The sequence below is a fragment of the Podarcis vaucheri genome, assembly GCF_965113315.1.
Source record: "Podarcis vaucheri genome assembly, chromosome: 9".
NCBI classification, from domain to species: domain Eukaryota; kingdom Metazoa; phylum Chordata; class Lepidosauria; order Squamata; family Lacertidae; genus Podarcis; species Podarcis vaucheri.
Genome location: NC_138767.1, coordinates 67,964,407 through 67,987,526, shown reverse-complemented (window position 1 = coordinate 67,987,526; position 23,120 = coordinate 67,964,407). Strand labels below are relative to the sequence as shown.

The window sequence follows — 23,120 nt, the reverse complement described above, 5'->3', positions numbered from 1 at the left end:
TGATAAAGCCTTTTTTTAAAAAAAAAACAACAACACCACTCTGCTTCTGATCTGCAGCAGTTGAAAATTATTTTGGTTTGGTTTACGTCTGATGTAATTGCTGATATTTGCAGAGAGTGACATCATCTTCTTCTTTGGCAGTCACTTGTACCCGAGTAAAATTGTCTTCCATAAACGTGGTCTTAACAATCTGTCCATAAGTGGCTGTGGAGGCCAATTCTGGATCCACATGTCCTTCCATAGTGTGGACATAGGTTTTCCAGCCAGGAGTTGATCACTTTGAGGGTTTGCCAAACGTGCCTTCCTCTTAGCTCATTCCTCCCTTTTGTCCAGAGTTTGAGTGTCTTCAAAGTCCATGACACCTTTGATAAAGGCTGTTCTCCAATTAGAGCACTCACAGGCCAGTGATTCCCAGTTGTCAGTGTTTATACTACATTTTTTTAGATTTGCCTTGAGAGCGTTTTTAAACCTCTCTTGCTGTCCACCGACATTACATTTAGCATTCTTAGGTTGGGAATAGAGTACAATAGTTGCTTTGGAAAATGATAATTGGGCATCCACACAACATGACCAGTCCAACAAAGTTGATGTTGAAGAACCATTGCTTCGACACTGGTGATCTTTGCTTCTTCTAGTACACTGGCATTAGTTTGCCTGTCTTCCCAAGGGATATGTAAAAATTTTCGGAGATACCGTTGATGGAATCTTTCGAGGAGTTGGAGATTGTGTTTATAAGTGGTCCATGTTTCACAAGCGTACAGGAAAGTTGGTAGTACAATAGCTTTGTAAACAAGCATTTTGGTTTACCTGCAAATGTCCCAGTCCTCAAACACTCTGAGCTTCAGTTGGGAGAAAGCTGCACTCACAGAGCATACCACAACTGTGATCAGGTTGATCTGGGCCTGAGCAATATCCTGAAGTCCCATGATCTAATCAGCAACACTCTTCAACTGGACAGTCATTCAATTTTGAAGTTGTTTTTTGGTTCACATTTTAACTGTTTTCCACGGCTCCTTTGATACTGTTTCAGATATCATAGGTAACCTAGGGCTCATTTCATAGATACAGTTTTTCATGGTGGACACTCTTGCTAAAGCTTTTAATAAATAAACCTTTAAAAATAATAGATGATGATCATAGAATTCCTCTCCATCCATCCCATTGATCATAATCATTTAGTGAGATGTTACAGATTCCTGTTAAATATTTGAGTCAGGTGTTGCTGCCAACATCATAAGTTTGTGACTTCCCTTGTGACCTTCTCCAGTAAGACTTCAAAATGATAACCGAGCCTTCTGTGAAATTCCGTCAAGTGGAGGTCAGTTTTACACCTGCCTTGCCCTTGCCTGTCTATTTTGCTGATGTATTTTAAGTATGGATTAATAGGAAGGAAGGAAGAAAGGAAGGAAGGAAGGAAGGAAGGAAGGAAGGAAGGAAGGAAGGAAGGAAGGATATATTATTCAAGATTAAAATGAAGTCTATGGTTGCTGCTGCTTCTACTCAAAATCATTTGTGGGCTCATGCAGATAGGACTATTTGCAAATTCTGCCTGCCTGCAACAGAGTAATGGCTCGGTTGATAACTTAGAGCAGCTGGTTGATTTTTGAATAACATTGTTTTGTCGTTCTCAGGGTCTGTCGTGAAAACGAGCACCTTAGCAAGAAGCAGTAGCATGTGTCGCTCCCGGCGAAGCGTCATGCCGTCGTCTCCGCAGTCGCAACACACAGCACAAACACCGCATCCGCCACATGCCCAAGCTACTTTGCACTCTGCAGATCCAGACATCCTTTCCGTGTCCAGCTGCCCCGCTGCTTACCGTACAGAAGAGGAGGAAGAGGCAATTTACTTCACTGCTGACAAGCAATGGTATGGGCATTGGGGACGCTAGCGTGACGGTTTCGGTTAGAGCTAGTTCCATGAAGTCTCTTATGTGCCCTCGCTGTCCAGACTTGGACACACCAGAAGGATTTGCAAAGGATCTTTTCCGTTTAGATCTGGAAGATTGCGATAAGACTGTTAACTCCCCTGTGCCCTCTGTGGTATGCAAGATGCAAGGTATTCAGGGCTTGAAATGCAGATTTAATGTGCCCTTAGAGACTTGTCTGTTACAGCAGGCAGGCGGCTACACTTGGCACGGTCTACAAGGGCATTCCCGACATAAAAGCTGCTAACAGAGATCTGACCTTGAGGTGATGAAGTCATGGCTGACAATGAAGCCAGTGGAGGAGACAGTTCTAAGCACTGTGTTTCTTGTGGTGCCAGGGCCATCTTTGGTTAGCTGAGTCTCTGTGCAGTGAACTGCTTGATGCCTTGTTTTGAAGAGATATGGGGGGGGGTGAACAGTTACACAATTTTAGAATTTTATGAATCCTGGGGAGGGTCAGATAAACAAGAATTGAGTTGGCTGTTTTTAAAAAATCATTTTAGTGCAGAAGGAGTAGATTGATTGTTTCCACATACCTTAGGAGCCGAACGCCTTGCGAGTTGAATGTTTTGACTCCCGAACGCTGCAAACCCAGAAGTGAGTGTTCCAGTTTGTGGACGCTCTTTGGACCCTGAACGTCCGACACGGGAAATAACCTATTTCATGATGAGCTTTGCCATTTGCAGTTTTTGTTTCCGCTGCTGACAAGTAAAAGTTGTGTGTGTGTGTTTGTGTGTAAACTCAGGATTTGGAAGATTTAATGAAGTAGGTAATTTGATTATTGACAGAGGGATAGATAGATAGATAGATAGATAGATAGATAGATAGATAGATAGATAGATAGATAGATTCTTAAATGGAACAGTCTGACACCTTACAATTGTCTCCTCTTTGCTGCAGGGAAGTACAAGATACAGTTTCTGAATGTGACTCCTTAAATTCTTCTGGAAGGAAACAATCTCCTCCTTCGAGCCTTGAAATATATCAACCTTTGTCACCTCAGAAAATATCACGAGAGGAACTCTCATTGGAAGAGTCTTCTACTGGAGACTCTTCTTCCCTGACGGCCAATATTTCCAGGGGTTCCCCTGACTGTGTTGGCATGACGGAAACTAAAAGTATGATCTTCAGTCCCGCAAACAAGGTGTACAATGGCATTCTGGAGAAGTCGTGCAGCATGAACCAGCTCTCCAGCAGTGCTCCCGTCCCCAAGCCTCGCCACACCTCTTGTTCCTCCACCAGCAGCGAAAGCAAAACGGGTCACGAAACCTCGGCCGTCCCTCGGATAAGTAGCACCCCACAGGACCTCTGCCAGAACGGAGAGCGAAACAAAAAGGCCTCCAAAATAAAAAGCCTCTTTAAGAAGAAGTCAAAGTGAGGCTGCCGGAGGAAAATGCGCAATTGTGGCATCGTTAGACTTGTTGTTTTCTTTTTTCTTTTTCTTTTTTAAATTAAGAATGTAGTTTTCTTTGTTTTCTGGGCTTGGATGCCGCAGCAGGAAAACCTCTTAGGTCAATTCCTCTTCTGTTTTAAATGACTTTATGGTAAAGTTGTGCCAGCTGTCAATGAAAAATTTTAATTTCAAGGCAGTTTACAGTCATTTGTCTATTTATTTCTGCTTTTTTTTTTTAGTTTATATAAAAACGCCATTTTTTTAAAAAAAACACCACAACACTTTAACACAAGCTTTAACGGACTAGTAAGCCTGTCTGGGCTTGCCAAAGTTTTTTCTTGTTTACTGAAGCATCTTCTTATCTTTCCACAGAAGCTATGGCATTTGCATTACTGGACATCAGTAACTTTTAATGAAGTAAAACTACTTAAATTGCACTACTGTTTTCCTGACTGGAAAGTATCTTTGCAAGTGAAACTGTTTAGACTTGTAAAATGATGGAAGAGATGGGTTGGTTCATGGTTATTTTTTAAAATTGTTTTTAATGTAGAAGCTAGCATTTCTAACAATTGATTTCTGGAACTGGAACCTCGTTTCGCCAACATAATGCTTCTTTAAATGCATTTATTAACCTAATGGGTTGGGTCCTGTTGTAAAAAATCATGTTTATCCAGGGCTTTCACTGTGATTTTACTGCATTGCACAGGCTGAATGGTTAAAAAAAAAAAGACTTATTATAAAAAGAAGAGGCTCCTGATTCCATTCTCAAATGACAAAATTCAAAACTTGATTTTGAAGGACTTTTTAAGACATTCACAACCTTAAAACTGGGATTGGGACAACTGTGGGCACTTGTTTACATACTTTGACAGACGACGGATGTTTGATTTGTGAATATTTGTACTGTGGCAAAGATAATAAATTGAAAATATTATTGTGCATTGACTTGTTCTGATTTTAGCCATTCCAGTCCCACCCCCACCCCCAATTCTTGCTTGTCAGAGGTAATGGCCTGCCACGACTGGTACTTGCCGTTATATTGTGGATGCCTGTATTTCATTTTATATATTTTATTAGAGTGAGCATAAGTATTAATAACACTTAACCCTATTATTGGGCATAGTCAGTTTTGAAGCAAATTGTCAGTCGAGCATGTTTACTTTTGCAGCAAGTCCCCCCCCCCCCGATTCGGTTGGATGTCATGCCAAACTGCTACACAAATAAGCCTTGTGCTTTGTACACTTTCTCTTCCCCTCTTCTTGTTTGCCGTTGATTCATTTAATTTGTTCTTCTTTTAGCATAAACCAAATGCTACACCAGAACATTACTACTCACACCTTCCGCTTTTCGAGACCAAGTTAGTTTGAAGCCGGTTCACAATCCTAATTTGGAGGGAACGCATGAACATTGAGGTCATTCACATAGCACCAAATCGTTGTTTGCTATTAAGTAGGAATCAGCCGCCCAGGTTCAGTGGGTCTTCCTATCCTGTTACACCTCTTGGTTCTAGTATAAAATCCTATGTATTTGCTTTAACAAGGTTGGGATCACACATGTATGTGTAAAGGTAAAGGACCCCTGGACGGTTAAGTCCAGTCAAAGGTGACTATGGGGTTGTGGCACTCATCTCGCTTTCAGGCCAAGAGAGCAGGCGTTTGTCCACAGACAGCTTTCCGGGTCATGTGGCCAGCAGGACTAAACTGCTTCTGGCGCAACGGGACACTGTGACGGAAACCAGAGTGCACGGAAACGCCATTTACCTTCCCACTGCAGCAGTACCTATTTATCTACTTGCCCTGGCGTGCTTTCGAGCTGCTAGATGGGCAGGAGCTGGGACAGAACAACGGGAGCTCACTCCGTCACAGGGATTTAAACCGCTGAGTGGGAAGCCCAAGAGGCTCAGTGGTTTAGACCACAGCGCCACCCACACCTGCATGTATGTGTAATAGCTGATGATCAGCAACTATGGGTAAATGACTTGGCAGCTTGGATGTGTGAATGGCCTATTATTAAAAAAGCATTGTGTTTGCAAGTTATTTGAAAGTTCTGTATGTGGTGTTATAATTACAATAACCCTTTCAGATGTGATGGGTGATTTTGCAGGCAAGTGATGAACATACACATGTAATTCACCTCTCTATGCATGTGTCAGGGTCGCGGGTGGTGCTGTGGGTAAAACCTCAGCGCCTAGGACTTGCCGATCGTATGGTCGGCGGTTCGAATCCCCGCGGCGGGGTGAGCTCCCGTCGTTTGGTCCCAGCTGCTGCCCACCTAGCAGTTCGAAAGCACTCTTAAGTGCAAGTAGATAAATAGGTACCGCTTTATAGCGGGAAGGTAAACGGCGTTTCCGTGTGCTGCGCTGGCTCGCCAGAGCAGCTTCGTCACGCTGGCCACGTGACCCGGAAGTGTCTCCGCACAGCGCTGGCCCCCGGCCTCTTAAGCGAGATGGGCGCGCAACCCCAGAGTCGGACACAACTGGCCCGTACGGGCAGGGGTACCTTTACCTTTACATGCATGTGTCAGATTTGTATGATCTTATGCTGCTAGCTTAATGTAATTTTTAAGGGCCAGATGTAATTTTGTGTGTTAACTTAAAACTAACAATATTGCTGTGCGATGTCTTCTTCTTCTTCTTATTCTTATTCTTATTCTTATTCTTATTATTATTATTATTATTATTATTATTATTATTTTATATACTGCTCTATACCCAGGGGTCTCAAGATATAAAATCACAAAATACCTAATAAAAATAAAAACAACCCAGTAGCCCCCCCCTCAAAAAAAAATACATTTTAAAAGGGCATAGGATGTAAATTGGATCAACCAAAGGCCTGGTTAAAAAGGAACGCTTTTGCCTGGTGCCTAAAGGTGTGTAATGAAGGCACCAGGCAAACTTCCCTGGGGAGAGCATTCCATAGACTGCAGAGAAGGCCCCGTTCTCGTGTTGCCACCCTCCAGACCTCTCGAGGAGGAGGCACACGAAGGAGGGCCTCCAAAGATGATCTCAGGGTCCGGGTCGGTTCATATGGAAGGAGGTTGTCCTTGAGGTATTGCGGTCCTGGGCAATTTAAGGCTTTATAGGGAAAAACCACCACTTTGAATTGGGCCTGGAAACTAATTGGTAGCCAGTGCAATCGGACCAAGATGGGTGCAATATGCTCAAACCGTCTTGCTCTGGTGAGCAACCTGGCCACTGAATTCTGCACCAGCTGAAGTTTCCAAACCGTCTTCAGAGGCAGCCCTAAGTATAACACATTGCAGTAATCTAATCTTGAGGTTACCAGAGCCTAGACAACAGTAGTTAGGCTATCCCTGCCCAGATAGGGGTGTAGCTGGGCCACCAGTCGAAGATCTTAGAATCTAAAACTGAGGGGAGATTCAGAAGGCAAGCTTTCAGATAAAAGCAGCCAATCTTTATGTTCAGCAAGCTTTTATCTTTTTGTTTGAAGTTAACCGTTCAGTAACAAAGGCAGCTTTCACCATGAAATAGTGGCTGGTTGTACAAAGCCATCACCATTTTGATATCGGTCAAATAACAGTGTCTCTTAGTCTTGAAGAGTGTAGATCTAATTGAGAATTTTGTGGAAGTGAACACTTCCCAATTCCTCTCTACTTAGCAAGTACAAAAGACATTTGTAAGAAATATCCACATATTTCTTCACAGTGGCAATGGGACATGGTCTCAATAGTCATTGGAAATTGGGGGGGGGGTCAAAGTATTGGCTCACATTCATTTGCATAACTGCATAGCAGAATCTGTTCCAGCTCAACTATCTTGCTGGTAGGTAACCTTTCATGAAGGGCTTCCCTTTGCTTAGTATTTGTATTCATTTTCCTGCTATAATGCCATTATACAGAACTTTTCAGGGAGGTGGGAAGATCTGGAAGATCAGAGGCCTCTCAAATTGAATCTTCCCCCAGTCCTTTTAGTTGCCTTGTCCCTGCCATGTGTTGCATGTTTATGACATGTGTTGCAACCTGGAGATTCCTCCCCTTACCTTTAAATCTGTTGTGGAATCAAGAGTCGATGCAGTTGCAGCTTTTTATTCTCCCAGTCCTGCAATCTTACCCACCACCACCATTTCGACTTGTAGAAATCTTCATGCTGTCGCAGTAGGAAGAAGGGAGGGAGGAAACAGAAGGAAGCTGGTGACAGGGCTGGGTGCATGCATGTATGTGTCTGCAAGCTGTAGTTAGGTAGTGCTGTGGTCTAAACCACTGAGCCTCTTGGGCTTGCCGATCGGAAGGTCGGTGGTTCAAATCCCCGTGACGGGGTGAGCTCCCATTGCTCTGTCCCAGCTCCTGCCAACCTAGCAGTTTGAAATCACACCAGTGCAAGTAGATAAATAGGTACCTCTGCGGCGGGAAGGTAAACAGCGTTTCCTTGCACTCTGCTTTCCATCACAGTGTTCTGTTGTACCAGAAGCGGTTTAGTCCTGCTGGCCACATGACCCGGAAAACTGTCTGCGGACAAATGCCGGCTCCCTCGGCCTGAAAGCAAGATGAATGCCACAACGCCATAGTCACCTTTGACTAGACTTAAGCGTCCAGGGGTCCTTTACCTTTTTTTAAAACCTTTATTAAGCTATGTGAAAATAAAATGTGACTTCCAAGGATGCATCATTTTACATAAAGTTCTAAAAAGGCTTGAGGCTACAAGAAGGCCTCAGGTGATCTACTTTAGTGGCAGATGGTGACAGACTGAGGAGGGGGGATCTAGTCGGTTGTTCGGGAGCTGGGGGTGGAGATCTAAATGTGCTGCTGCAATGCAGAGAGCCCAGTTTTAGCTTACCATCTGCTGCTGAATTTGTAGATGAAGCAGCCAACCCCCGCCCCATTGCCCCTTGCAACGTTGGATGGTGCAAATACCATGTTTCCAGGTAGGCAAAAATTGAGCCCTCAGTACCCTGAACCGCAGGGCATGGTTTTTACCAAAATTCTGACGTCCGATTCACATGAAAATGGTGCCAAAAACCTTCAAATGGCCTCTTGCAACGTTTGATCGTGCAAACACCGTGTTTCCAGGTAGGCCAAAATTGAGCCCTCAGCGCCATGAACAGCAGGGCATGGTTCTTGCCAAAATTCTGACATTGTCCGATTCACTCGAAAGCAGCGCCAAACACCTGCAAATTGCCTTCTGCAACATTTGGCAATGGAAACGCCACGTTTCTAGGTAGGCCAGAAAATGTGGTCTCAGCGCCCTGACCTTGTTCACGGTTTTCGCCAAAACTGTGACATTGTCTGATTCACTCGAAAACAGTGCCAAACACCTGCAGATTGCCACCTGCAACGTTTGGCGATGCAAACGCCGCGTTTTCAGGTAGGCCAAAAAACGAGCCCTTGGCATCCTTACCCACTCGTCATGGTTTTCGCCAAAAACAGGTCTGGGCACCCTGACCTGCAGGTCACGGTTTTTGCCGAAATTCTGATGACCTCCGATTCACCTGAAAACGGTGCAAAAAACACCTGCAAATTGCCCCCTGCAAAATTTGGCGCTGTGTTGAGAGCAGGGACCTATTCTGAGCTACAGCACAACTCTTTTCCATTTAGTTAGGGGGTGTTTGTAAATTTGCAAAGGTTCAGAGGCCAAAGTCGCTTTGCAAGGGAGGAGGTCTATTGGGAGCCTACAACCACTGTACACAATTCAAATATTTGCCACTTTTGATTGATGGGGTCTGTGTGGAGAGGGTAACAACGTTCAGATTTTTGGGCATTGAATTACAAGAGGATCTGCCCTGGAGTGTCAACACAAGGGGGCTCGTGAAGAAGGCGCAGCAGAGACTGTACTTTTTGAGAATACTAAGGAAAAACCATCTTCCGCAGAAACTGCTGCTTGCCTTCTATCACTGTGCCATTGAGAGCATGCTCACTTATGGCTTATGTGTGTGGTACGGAAGCTGTACTGCCCAGGACAGGATGGGGTTGTGCAGGGTTGTTAAGGCAGCAGAGAGCATTGTTGCCCACTCTCCACCTTAGAGCTGCCCACTCTCCACCTTAGAGCAGATTTATGCCACAAGGTGCCATAGGAAGGCACTGGACATAGTAAAAGATCCATCGCATCCTGGTCACTGTCTCTTCGAGCTCTTGCTGCTGGGACGGAGATACAGGACGATGAAGACAAGAATGAGCCGTCTTAAGAACAGCTTCTTTTCCAGAGCGATCTCGGCCCTGAATGGGAAGCCCGGACTTTGAAAGTCATCTAATCTCCCTTGCTGTATTATACTGTATTGTTTAATTAGTGTTTTTATGGAGCAGTCAAGTAATTTCGTTGTCCCCGATGGGGGCAATGACTAAAAATATTATTATTATTATTATTATTATTATTATTATTATTATTATATTTCAACAATATTAATAATTTTATTATTTATACTCCACGCATCTGACTTGGGTGGTTTCCAACATAATAAGAACACAGCAAACATAAAAATTGAAAAGCTTCCCTAAACAGGACTGCCTTCAGGTCAGATAATTGTTTATTTCCTTGACATCTGATGGGAGGGCATTCCACAGGGTGGGTGCCACTTCCGAGAAGGCCCTATGCCTGGTTCCCTGTAACCTCACTTCTTGCAATGGGGGAATGGTCAGAAGGCCCTCAGAGCTGGACCTCAGTGTTCGGGCTGAAAGATGGGGGTGGAGATGCTCCTTCAGGCAGAGGTAAAGGACCCCTGGACGGTTAAGTCCAGTCAAAGGCGACACAGGTTGTGGCACTCATCTTGCTTTCAGGCCGAGGGAGCTGGCGTTTGTCCACAGACAGCTTTCTGGGTCATGTGGCCAGCATGACTAACCTGCTACTGGCACAACAGAACACCGTGACGGTAACCAGAGCGCATGGAAATGCTGTTTACCTTTCCACCACAGCGGTACCTATTTATCTACTTGCACTGCATTGCTTTCAAACTGCTAGGTTAGGGGTAGTCAACCTAAGGCCCGTGGGCCGGATGCGGCCCAATCACCTTCTCAAGCCAGCCTGCAGATGGTCCGGGAATCAGCGTGTTTTTACATGAGTAGAATGTGTCCTTTTATTTAAAATGCATCTCTGGGTTATTTGTGGGGCATAGGAATTCGTTCATTTTTTTCTTCAAAATATAGTCTGACCCACCACATGGTCTGAGGGGCGGTGGACTGGCCCACGACGGAAAAAGGTTGCTGACCGCTGTGCTAGGTTGGCAAGAGCTGGGACAGAGCAAGGGGAGCTCACTCCATCGCGGGGCGGGGATTCAAACAGCTGACCTTCTGATCGGCAAGCTCAAGAGGCTCAGTGGTGCCAAAGGTTTTAATGGTCAGTACCCCATCAAATCACAGCTGGAGAATATCTGCTCTTCAGGAACAGTGTGAGGTTTAGTATCACATGGTGCTTGCTTTTAGTTCAGACAGATTTAAAGAAGGATTAAAACAGATAAATGAATGGGAGCAGAGGTGGGTCAATGGCAATTACCGTATTTTTCGCTCTATAAGACGCACTTTCTGTTACGATATAGAAGCAATGCGGCAGCGAGCTGCTAGTTTGAAAGCAAAACATAAATGGGAATGTTGGGACTGTTCCGTGGGAAACAGAGGGACAGTCTATTCTCAGTGCGAAGCACCGGAATTAGCTCAGAGTGTAATATGAGCTGTACAGGAAGTACGGGAGGAGTTTTGTCTCTCGGCTGCTGGAGTTTGAAGACAGCAGACGTGTTTTCTGTATCGCTGCAAAGACAGAAATAAAAGCATGTAAATATGTTTCTGTCTATCTCTTTCCCCTGCCCACGGGGGGGGGGGGCAGGAAAGAGTGGTGTGTTCTTCTCACGCTGAGGAGGATCGCCGATCGCGACCTAGCCTGTATCCTGCCGGGAAATGCAGACAGGGAGGTCAACCGGAGATCAAGCCGGGTGCCTGGAGAATGGCCAGTTTCTCCTGATAATGGCTTGAATCCCAACACTTTCCCCCTCCTAAAAAGTAAGGGGAAATGTGTGTGCGTCTTATGGAGTGAATGCAGGCTCCATGCCTTAGGGATAGTCGCCCGAAGCCTCCGGAGCGCAGCGGGAACTCCTGCTGCACTCTGGAGGCTTCGCATTGCTTTTGCTGAATCCAGGAGAGTGAGAGGGGTCAGTGTGCACTGGTCCCTCTAGCTCTCCAGGCTTCGCTGGAGAGGCGCTGCATAGCTTTCCCTTTCTGCACAGCGCCCCTTCAGCGAAGCAGGAGGAGAAATGGAAGGGGCTCCGTTTCTCCTTCCACTTCGCTGAAGGGGCGCCGAGCAGAGAAGGAGAGAATTTTTTTTCTTGTTCTCCCCCTCTAAAACTAGGTACGTCTTATGGTAGGGTGCGTCCTATAGAGTGAAAAATACAGTAGCTGTAGGAACTAAACTGAACTTCCATGTTCAGAGCACTAGCTCTCAAATCACTATATACTGAGGATAATTGGCATCACCCTCATGCTCTGCTTCTAAAACCTACGAAGAATGCTGCAGACTCACAATTCTCATTTCAATAAATGGGGAGCAACGTAATTTCTATGCTGGGAATTTCAACTGTTCCCTGTATTCAAAAAGTCCTGACAATTCTAAATCGGAGTTGCTTGACATAGAAGACACTCTTTCAATAATTATGCAGTGCGACTGAAATATTAATACAGGCATAATATGATCTGCTATAATTGCCTGACATTCAAGACTGTCATTTTATCAAGAGAGACCATCATTTTATTTGAGCTGTGGAAAAGGAAGTGTCTGGTTAGGAAAAGTTTCGGCTACCTCATGCATTTGTCCTCTGGGTGGCAGAGTCGCACTATCTATTAGAGTCCAGGCCTTGCAAAATTCCAAATATTTCCCCAGCCAATCGCTAATATGACTGTTCCTGGCTTACATTTCCCTCCCGCGACTGTGTCAAATTTATTAGCAAGAGGTTGGGAAAGCAAGATAGGGACTAAAAAGAGGTAATTCTCATTCTTGTAGGAATTGCCTGACTCGGTTAGCTCCTGCAGATGATAGAACAAAATATGGGCTTTGTGAGAAGAGAGCTGCTTGTCTTGTCTTCATGGGTATGCATGATCTTAATTTTCTTTTCTTTTCTTTCTTTTTTTGCACTTCAACAGCTACAGAAGCAAATAACTATATATATATATATATATATATATATATATGCAGGTTTTGGTGTCTTCGGGTGTCTTCCCGTGTAAGAGTCGGGGTGTCTGTGCGACGTTTCGACGAGGTCTCACTCGTCATCTTCAGGCTGGTGCTTTCGGCTTCTTGTTACTGGAACAGAGCAGAGTCTGGTGTTTGAGTTCCTATAAATACTGTTGAGGGGTGTGGTGTATAGCCTCCAACGTTCTGGGTAGAGAGGAAGTTCCTAGATTAGTGTGCCTTTTCTTCTTTTGTTCCTTAATTACTTGAGGGATATCTTGGGTGATTTCATGAGTGATATTCTGAATATCACTGGGTGGGTCATTAATTACTTGAGGGATATCTTGGGTGATTTCATGAGTGATATTCTGAATATCACTGGGTGGGTCATTAAGTGTAGATTAGTTGCTAAAGCTCTCGTGTCTTGACCTCTTGAGCTTGTGAAGAGTTTTTCTGAGAAGATGGCTGTGCTGCATTTAGTTGTGCTCTGGCTTGGCTTCGTGTATAGGGGCGAGCTATGGTTTTGTGCCTTGTGCCAGCCAGATCTGTGTAGGGATTGCAGGGGGGTGCAGCATCCGGAGGTGCCACTATAGTTTGGTTGCTGGATGGAGTCTGTAATATGTCTGTGGAGAGGGTCTGGGTTTGGGTCTGGTGTGGTTGATTGGTGACGGCGTTCTGTGTGCCTCTGGTTCTGGTGTCGGTTTTTGTGGGGAGGGCTAATTTCCAGATGTCTGGCAGGCGGGACGTGTCGTCACGCTTGTTCATGTTGTGAGGGTGTTTCTCTATCTCGATGGCTTCCATGATTATTCTCTTGTGGTGATGTTCCATGTTAAAAAACCGACACCAGAACCAGAGGCACACAGAACGCCGTCACCAATCAACCACACCAGACCCAAACCCAGACCCTCTCCACAGACATATTACAGACTCCATCCAGCAACCAAACTATAGTGGCACCTCCGGATGCTGCACCCCCCTGCAATCCCTACACAGATCTGGCTGGCACAAGGCACAAAACCATAGCTCGCCCCTATACACGAAGCCAAGCCAGAGCACAACTAAATGCAGCACAGCCATCTTCTCAGAAAAACTCTTCACAAGCTCAAGAGGTCAAGACACGAGAGCTTTAGCAACTAATCTACACTTAATGACCCACCCAGTGATATTCAGAATATCACTCATGAAATCACCCAAGATATCCCTCAAGTAATTAATGACCCACCCAGTGATATTCAGAATATCACTCATGAAATCACCCAAGATATCCCTCAAGTAATTAAGGAACAAAAGAAGAAAAGGCACACTAATCTAGGAACTTCCTCTCTACCCAGAACGTTGGAGGCTATACACCACACCCCTCAACAGTATTTATAGGAACTCAAACACCAGACTCTGCTCTGTTCCAGTAACAAGAAGCCGAAAGCACCAGCCTGAAGATGACGAGTGAGACCTCGTCGAAACGTCGCACAGACACCCCGACTCTTACACGGGAAGACACCCGAAGACACCAAAACCTGCATTCCTATACCCGTGAAAATCTACGAAAGCATATATATATATATATATATATATATATATATATATATATATATATATATATGCAGGTTTTGGTGTCTTCGGGTGTCTTCCCGTGTAAGAGTCGGGGTGTCTGTGCGACGTTTCGACGAGGTCTCACTCGTCATCTTCAGGCTGGTGCTTTCGGCTTCTTGTTACTGGAACAGAGCAGAATCTGGTGTTTGAGTTCCTATAAATACTGTTGAGGGGTGTGGTGTATAGCCTCCAACGTTCTGGGCAGAGAGGAAGTTCCTAGATTAGTGTGCCTTTTCTTCTTTTGTTCCTTAATTACTTGAGGGATATCTTGAGTGATTTCATGAGTGATATTCTGAATACCACTGGGTGGGTCATTTATAGGAATTTTATAGGAATTCAAACACCAGATTCTGCTCTGTTCCAGTAACAAGAAGCCGAAAGCACCAGCCTGAAGATGACGAGTGAGACCTCGTCGAAACGTCGCACAGACACCCCGACTCTTACACGGGAAGACACCCGAAGACACCAAAACCTGCATTCCTGTACCCGTGAAAATCTACGAAAGCATATATATATATATATATATATATATATATATAGCAGGGTTGGTGCTACCATGACACAATGTGAATTATTAAATGAATCAAATTGTGAACTATTTAATTGATCAGCTATGATTGAACTTGCCTGTTCAGCCTTCAATTTGCTTGCAACAAGATATTTCCCTTGAAACTTGGGGTATTATAACGAAATAGGCTGCTGTGCTTCAGGTTCAAATGTCTGCTCGACCTTGACACCTGCTTTTGAAATGCAGGGAGAGGAAACCACTGTGTGTGTTTGCATTGAAGAGTGAAATAATTAAGCAATTATTGGTGTGCATGTTCAAATGAATCCCCCTTGCATTCACTTCCAAGGGGCCAGGGGATGTGTAGAAGGCCTTGTAGTGTAAAATGCCCTTTAAACGTGGGAATGTTGTAGATACTAGGAAAGGATATATTGATTAAATAGTATCCTTCCTCACTCACTCTTGTGAGTCAGCAGCAGAGCGACATTCCCCAATACAGTGGTACCTCAGGTTACATACGCTTCAGGTTACATACGCTTCAGGTTACAGACTCCGCTAACTCAGAAATAGTACCTCGGGTTAAGAACTTTGCTTCAGGATGAGAACAGAAATCGTGCTCTGGCGGCGTGGCAGCAGCCAGAGGCCCTATTAGCTAAAGTGGTGCTTCAGGTTAAGAACAGTTTCAGGTTAAGAAATGACCTCCGGAACGAATTAAGTACGTAACCATAGGTACCACTGTAGATAGCAGGAAGCTAGTTGGTAGATTCGTTTGAATCTCTTTACTTAAGTAATCTAATCTGGCTTTGTTCAGATTAGGTTCCGTTCCTGGCAAGTCCCCTTTTATCCCTCCTAAAAAGAATAAAGACACAAGAAGCTTCTTTTAAAAGTATAACAAGAAGTTTACTCACATCCAGTTCACAGTTGGATCCCTGAAGGCAGGCCTTAGCTTAGAGTTACAGAAGAGGGTTTGGGTTCTTCCCATATGGCAGACACGTCCAACGCGCCGTTTGCGATCGATGGGTAGATCCTGCGATAAATTCTGGTTGATCACCCCTGCCCCCTGCTGGAGACGTTGGGAGGGGCTGTTTTGACGCTGTGTGTGCACCCACCCCTGCCCCATCGGTGCCTGCAAGCCCTCCTTGCACCCACCCCTGCCATATCGGGGGAAGCAGCTGGCTTCAGGGGAAGCAGCCAGTGCTCGCCTGCCCTGCACCCATCCCTGCTGCCCACTCTGCACCCATCCCTGTCGCTCAACGTGCACCCATCCCTGCCCCCTTGAGAGAAGCAGCCAGTGCCTACCCACCCACCTATTTGGTGTTTCGCAACTTTCTGACTAGTTGCAGGACCTTAGCCAGACCTAGCAGAGTACACGCAGAATCCACGGAAGCAATTGGCAACTTGGCTGCAGAGAGAATAGACAAAGCAGGAACCAGGAACTTGTAGTTAGGTGTTTATTATATACAGTGGACTATTTACAGGGACAGAACATGGATCTTTTGCTAGCTCTTTTTTAAAATAAAATATTTATTAAAGTTTCAGAAAAAGGAGTTACATAAAAGCAAGAAATACAAAAGTACAAGACAAAAAAAATACAAGAAAAATACAGAATAAAAAAGAAAATAAATACACTTACAGAAAAAAATAGAAAAAAATTCAACCTTTCCATATCCTTGTTTCCCTGACCTCCTCGTACCTCCCTTTTTTGTGTTCCAATTCAATTAATTAATTCAGCAATTTCTTTCCCTCCTTATTATCTGGGCTCCTTTGCCAATTGGCGGGGCGCAAACGGTGCCCGCCGAGTCCCACGGTCACAGGCTTCACCCGCCTGTGATTTTTAAAGGGTCCCCGCTGCGCCGTAGCGGTAAAGACCCGATTTCCGCAGAGCCGGTTCCCTCCTAGTCAGAGGGAATCCGCCATTACCGATGGCGCCACCCCGGAAGTCCTTTTGCTAGCTCTTTCTGACACGACTCACAACTCCTACACTCACTGACACAGAACTCTGAACTCACGAACTCTGAACTAACACATTCCAGTTAGCAGGCCATTAATTATCACTCCTTTGAGAGAGCTTGACCAATCAGGGAGCGGTCTCCATGTCTCTGTTATCACCAGGCAGACGTACTCCTTCAGATTGCCTTCTGGCTGTCTGCCAAACCTTAATTGACTCTGTGTGAGTAGCTGCACGTACACAGTTTCCCAACACCTTGCACCCATCCCTGCCCCCTTTGGGGGAAGCAGCCAGCGCCCGCCCACCTTGCACCCATCTCTGGGTGGTAGATCACTGCCAGTTTTTATATTGGATCGTGGATCACAGTCAACTTCAAGTTGGACATGCCTGCCATATGGGAATGAGCCCATGTCTTGGTGGCTGAGAGCCAGCAGACAGCAAAATACATCCATATCAAGAAAGCATGGCATCAAGGAGGAAAAAAAATGGCTGCGTGACCAGCCCCTTTTCTGGGGTCTCCCAGGGTCATGCCCACCTACCTGGTCACACACAGGGGGAGGATGCTCCAGACCAGGTGTGACAGGAAGTCCTCCTTGTTGTGGAGCAACACCCCTCTGCGTGTCCACTCTGGGCAAACAGGAAGTGTTGTACTTGTTATGTATGGTACAACAGCAGCAAGAATACTTATTGCAAAGTATTGGAAGACACAAGACTTACCCACTCTGGAAGAATGGCAGATGAAAGTGATGGACTACATGGAATTGGCGGAAATGACTGGCAGAATCCGAGACCAGGGAGAAGAGTCGGTGGAAGAAGATTGGAGGAAATTTAAAGACCATTTACAGAAATATTGCAAAATTAAGGAATGCTAGAATGATGTTGGATTGAAGTTAAGTGGTTTCTAGCTGTAATGGTTTAAAAGAATATGGAAAAATTGGATTTTTAATAGGTAAAAAATTAATGTTATAATATATTAATATTAAAGATCAGGATAATAAAGAGGGAAAGGAATTGCTGAACTAATAAATTGAACTGGAATACAAAAAAGGGAGGTATGAGGAGGTCCGGGAAACAAGTAAATGAAAGATAAGTGATGTAAAAATGGAATTATTTTTAACTGTTTTTTATTTCCTATTTTTTCTTTTTCATTATGTAATACTGTGAAATCTTTAATAAATATTTATTAAAAAAAAGGAAGTGTTGTACTTGACTGCTTCTATTACATCCCACATCAACTAGAATCATAGAATTGTGGATTTGGAAGAAAGTCTAGTCCAACCTTCAGCAACGCAGGAATCTTGCAGCACAGGAGTCTATTGCCTACCATGGGGCTTGAACAGGCGCCCCTGAATTTAAGAGTCTCATGCTCTTAACTGAGTTATCTCAGGCAGGGGCATCTTACCTATAGACATTAGTGGCACAGGGCGTCAGGGCGCCAGATTTTGGACGACGCCACAAGTTGAGTGTCCGGGAAGGAGAGTCAGGGTACGCTCCCTTCCCCGCTCTGGGGCAGCCCGCTCCTCTGCTCTCAACCATCCATCGGAGTGCACTGCGCCCGGCTCAGGGAAGCCCCTTCACGCCCTCTCCTGGCGGGGCTGCTTGGGTGCCTGACGGGCGCGATCGGGGGCGGGCACGGGGTGCCCCTCTCTGGCTGCGTCACCGCCTGTGCGCCTCCCTGCGGAGTCTGCAAGCGGAGCAGAGAAGCGCCCTGTGTGATCCTGGCGCTGAGCAAGGATGGCACACCCGGCGAGCCACCTGATCCGCTTGCTGGCCCTCCTGTGGCACAGATTTCCCCAGACGGGGGCAGGTAAGGAATACCGGGAGCTTAGAGGGAGGCTTCGCGGGAGGCCATCTGAGCTGCGATCCGGGTGCCTCTTATGTACAGCACCGAGTGCGCATCGGACCATGCAATGTAAACAAGCTGGACCTTAAAAAAGGTTGACAACTCTGGGAAACGGGGGGCGGTGCCGGAGAGATAGGTGTACCACGGTGCCAGATATGCTTAACACGGCCCTGATCTCAGGTTGCAAATCTCAAGAGAGCCAGTGTGGTGTGGTGGTTAAGAGCGCTGGAGTCGTAATCTGGTGAACTGGGTTCACATCTCTGCTCCTCCACATGCAGCTGCTGGGTGACCTTGGGCCAGTCACACTTCTCTGAAGTCTCTCAGCCTCACTCACCTCACAGAGTGTTTGTTGTGGGGGAAGAAGGGAAAGGAGATTGTTAGTCGCTATGGGACTCCCTAGGGTAGTGATAAAGCGGAATATCAAATCCAAACTCCTCCTCCTCTTCTTCTTCTTTCTTCTTCTTTTTCTTCTTCTTCAAGGAAACTTGCCCTATAAGCTTACACGACCCAGTTTTCTACTTGAGCTGATAACATCCGCTGAATCACCACACCCATTACCAAGGAACACAAAACTTATTATAAAGGAAACTTCAGAGCAAGGATTCTCTGGTATTGTGACTTTGTTTCTTTGCATCAAAATCTTTTGGACCCTCGTGGCAGCTTAGAGTACATACTCCCATACTGCAATTTTTTAAAATAAAATGCCTAGCCCATAATGGAGGCTGTTTGTGAACGGTTGAAATGAGAGGTGTAAATGAGAGTTGCTGTGTCAAGCGAACAGGTTTGGGGATTATGAGAAACAATAAAAGCCCAAGCAACTGCAAGGCTTCTCTATCTGCATCATTATATAAAACTTGCAAAATATTGAGCTGCCAATGAATATTGCCAGAGGCATGTTAATTAGACAGTGCTTTGAGAACAATTCCTCCCTGGAACATATAATTGCAATATTTTCATTGAGGTACATTAGATTATTCTGTGGGCGAACAGCGATATTAGAAGCTTTTTAAATCTTAAAACCCGTAAGATGGAAGCGCATTGCATGAAAGAAATCTCAAGTAAAAACCACAACATGTTTTCGTTATCATAACTATATTCTGTTGCTTAAAGTGTCGTCGCTTTGTTTTAAATTGCTGTTTATAAATGCAAATATCAATCTCTTTTAAAAAAGGTTACAGAACTGATTCTGGAAAGTATCAAGGCATCTCTCTATTAGCTGTGGCTGGTAAAATTCTTGCAAGGATCTTAGCAAACCGTCTCTTAACAATATCCAAGGTGAGTCTTCCTGAATCCCAAAATGATTTTTGGCCTTCTAGGGGGACTATGGACATGATTTTCACTGCTCAACAGCTTCAAGAAAAAGGCAGAGAGCAAAACCAACCCCTGTATAATGCCCTGTGGACTGTCCTTCTGAAAATTGGCTGCCCAGATATATTTGTAAACATCATTTGGCTCCTCCATGATAATATGACAGCAACAATCGCAGATAACAATGGCTCTCAAAGTGAACCATTCACAGTGGGATCAGGTGTTAAACAGGGTTGTGTTATTGCCCCAACTCTATTCATGATTTTCATTGCCATGATCCTACACTTTGTTGAAGGGAAGCTGCCCACCGGAGTAGAAATCATAAATCGAACAGATGGGAAGCTCTTCAATCTGAGCAGGCTGAAAGCAAAGAGTAAGGTTACTGTAACTTCCATTATAGAGCTTCAGTATGCTGACGACCATCCTAAATATTTTTGCAGAAGCTTACGAAAAGCTTGGCCTATTACTCAACATCCAAAAAACCAAAGTGTTGCACCGACAAGTACAAAATAACCCTTCTGCAATGCCACAAATCCAACTCAATGGTGTAACGTTGGAAAATGTTGATCACTTCTCGTACCTAGGCAGTTCTCTTTCCATAAGGGCCGACACTGATGCCGAAATCCAGCATCGCCTGAGCTCTGCAAGTGCAGCTTTCTCCTGATTGAAGTGCAGAGTATTTGAAGACCAGGACATTTGCAGGGAAACCAAAATACTTGTTTAAACCACTGAGCCTCTTGGGCTTGCCACTCAGAAGGTAAACAGTTTGGATTCCCATGACGGAGTGAGCTCCCATTCCTCCGTCTCATCTCCTGCCAACCTAGCAGTTCGAAAGCACACCAGTGTGAGTAGATAAATAGGTACTGCTGTGGTGGGAAGGTAAATGGCATTTCTGTGAGCTCTGGCTTCTGTCATGGTGTCCCATTGTGTCAAAAGCAGTTTAGTCCTGCTGGCCACACGATCCGGGAAGCTGTCTGTGGACAAATACCGGCTCCCTCGGCCTGAAAGCGAGATGAGCGCCACAACCCCATAGTCGCCTTTGACTGGACTTAACCGTCCAGGGGTCCTTTACTTTTTATCTTCACCCTGCCTTGAGTTCCACAATGGAAGAAAAAGGCTGTGTGCATGTAACAAAAACAAAATTGCCTTGCCAGACGCACTGATTTGTAGCAGACCTTTAAAGCCCTAAATGGCATCAGCCCAGTTATTCCTGAAGGAGCATCTCCACTCCCATCATTCTGCTCAGACACTGAGGTCCAGCTCTGAGGGCCTTCGGGCGGTTCCCTCACTGCGAGAAGTGAAGTTACGGGGAACCAGGCAGAGGGCCTCCTTGGAAATAAACAACTATCTGACTTTTAGAAGACATCTGAAGGGACCCCTGATCAGGGAAATTTTAAGTGGTTGATGTTTTATTGTGTTTTAATATTTTGACAGGAGCTACCCAGAGTGGCTGGGGCAACCCAGTCAGATGGATGACATAATAATAATAATAATAATAATAATAATAATAATAATAATAATAATAAATGATTTGGGGAAATTCACCATAGTACCCATCTATAAAGTATGTCACACTTTTAAAAAGGCCTTTCAAGTAACTCTTCTCCTTTGCCCCATGCTAAGAATTAACAAAGGTTATTTATGTATGTCACTATGTATGCCCGTGTTTCGTTAGCCCAAAAATGGAAAACGAGTGAGATCCCAACCAAAGAAGAATGGCAACTTAAGTTGACAGATTATGCACTTAAGACTTAACATATAGAATAAGAGAACAAGAAGAATGTACATTTAGAGAAGACTGGAAAATGTTTATTGAATATATGGGAAATAACTGTGTGCAGCTGAAAACACTGGCAGCATTAAGAAAAATTCAACAGTGTAAATAAGTTTTGATGGATGCAATAATGGAATACTGAATGGTATAGTTTTTGTAAAATATGCAGGGATTTTTGATATGTAAAATGAACCATGGATAGAGAAGAAGGGAAGTCAATGATATCTTAAGGATGTAAAATGAGTATTTTAAATTGTAAAAAAGAAAATTCAATATATATATCTGTATATATCTATATATAAAATTAACAAATACTTGGTGCCACTTCTTTATGTAACCCCCCCTAGGATGACAGTGCCCCACATCAAAAGCAAATACGGCATCTAGGGCAACTCTGTATCTTTAGTATAGAAATGAGTTAGAACGTTTTCTTCCCGCCACGCTTCCAGTATCCATGTGCCAAGGAAAGATACCTGCTGAGTTTTTAAACTTCCAAAGGATCAGAAAGCAACGACTCAACTTTCCTGCCAGCCTCGCAGTGGAGCAAGTGCCGAATCATGAATCTGCTCTGAGATATTGGCGCCGGTTTACCTCCGATGATTACGGTTTGTTTTGACAGGCTGGCTCGCTCCTCTCGTTCTGAGTGGTTTAGACACTGTCAGATTAATTTAATGCACCATGTTGCCTTAATTAGCTACCATTTCCACATCACTTTCTGAATTATAGATTTACATAGATGAAAACATCAGTAGCCTGTTTGTCAGCCTCTACAGGGCTTGCGAGGGAAGAAGCCCTTTGTAGTCCTCCGTCTGAAAGAAGCTGACAGAACAATTAGCCGAAAAGAGCAATCAGGGTTGAAACAGAAACTTGTCTGACCTTCCAACAAGTTTTGCATACCTCACTTTAAACTTTCCTTTGAATTATGTGAACGGTTGCGCATGCTTAATACATGGAGCCCTCGCTTTGTTTGAACGGCTCAGGCCGAAGTGGCCACAATGCCTGCAGCTTGAATTTCACGATGGAAGAAAAGTAGGATATAAATGACACAAACCATGTCCAGGAGAAACTGCACCTGTGGATTTTCTGCTTCTCCCGCAGCTATGGAAGACAGGGACTCCTTGGCAATCCTTGTTTTTTAAAAGTAGTGACACTATTTGTAGCTTTGGGCACATCTATGCTATAGGCGTCAGAGGATTTAACAGAGTCCCAGGGAAGCCTTGTGAACAGCCCTTAGACCTCCAGGCATAGGGCAGTATGTAAATTCAAAAAATAATAATAATAGATAACTTCAGCTCTGCGAGGTGGTTATGCTGATTCAACATTTCTGACTTGCACTTTTGCACATGTTAAAAGAAAACTGCTCCCTTTCCCTTATGGGGTATTTGAGAGCCCATATAGAGTCCTTCAAGCCCCTTCGCCACGGCAAGGCAGTGATCCATGAAGGGGAACAACTGATTGGTTCCAAATTGGGAAAGGAGTACGGCAAGGCTGTATATTGTCTCCCTGCTTATTTAACTTATATGCAGAATTCATCATGCGAAAGGCTGGGCTGGATGAATCCCAAGCCGGAATTAAGATTGCCGGAAGAAATATCAACAACCTCAGATATGCAGATGACACAACCTTGATGGCAGAAAGTGAAGAGGAATTAAAGAACCTTTTAATGAGGGTGAAAGAGGAGAGCGCAAAATATGGTCTGAAGCTCAACATCAAAAAAACGAAGATCATGGCC

The 23,120-nt window shown here is 44.6% G+C and overlaps 1 protein-coding gene across 1 annotated transcript in view; it reads left to right on the top strand.

Annotated features, from left to right (window-relative positions):
- The window catches only part of STIM2 (stromal interaction molecule 2), a 75,072-nt gene extending 70,816 nt beyond the window's left edge, over positions 1–4,256 (top strand). The window contains exons 11-12 of the mRNA XM_082238128.1: positions 1,632–1,866; positions 2,825–4,256. Of these exons, the coding sequence (XP_082094254.1) occupies positions 1,632–1,866; positions 2,825–3,302 (713 nt within the window). The 3' untranslated portion in view covers positions 3,303–4,256. The remainder of the gene's footprint in view (positions 1–1,631; positions 1,867–2,824) is intronic.
- The last annotated feature ends 18,864 nt before the right edge of the window (positions 4,257–23,120 follow it).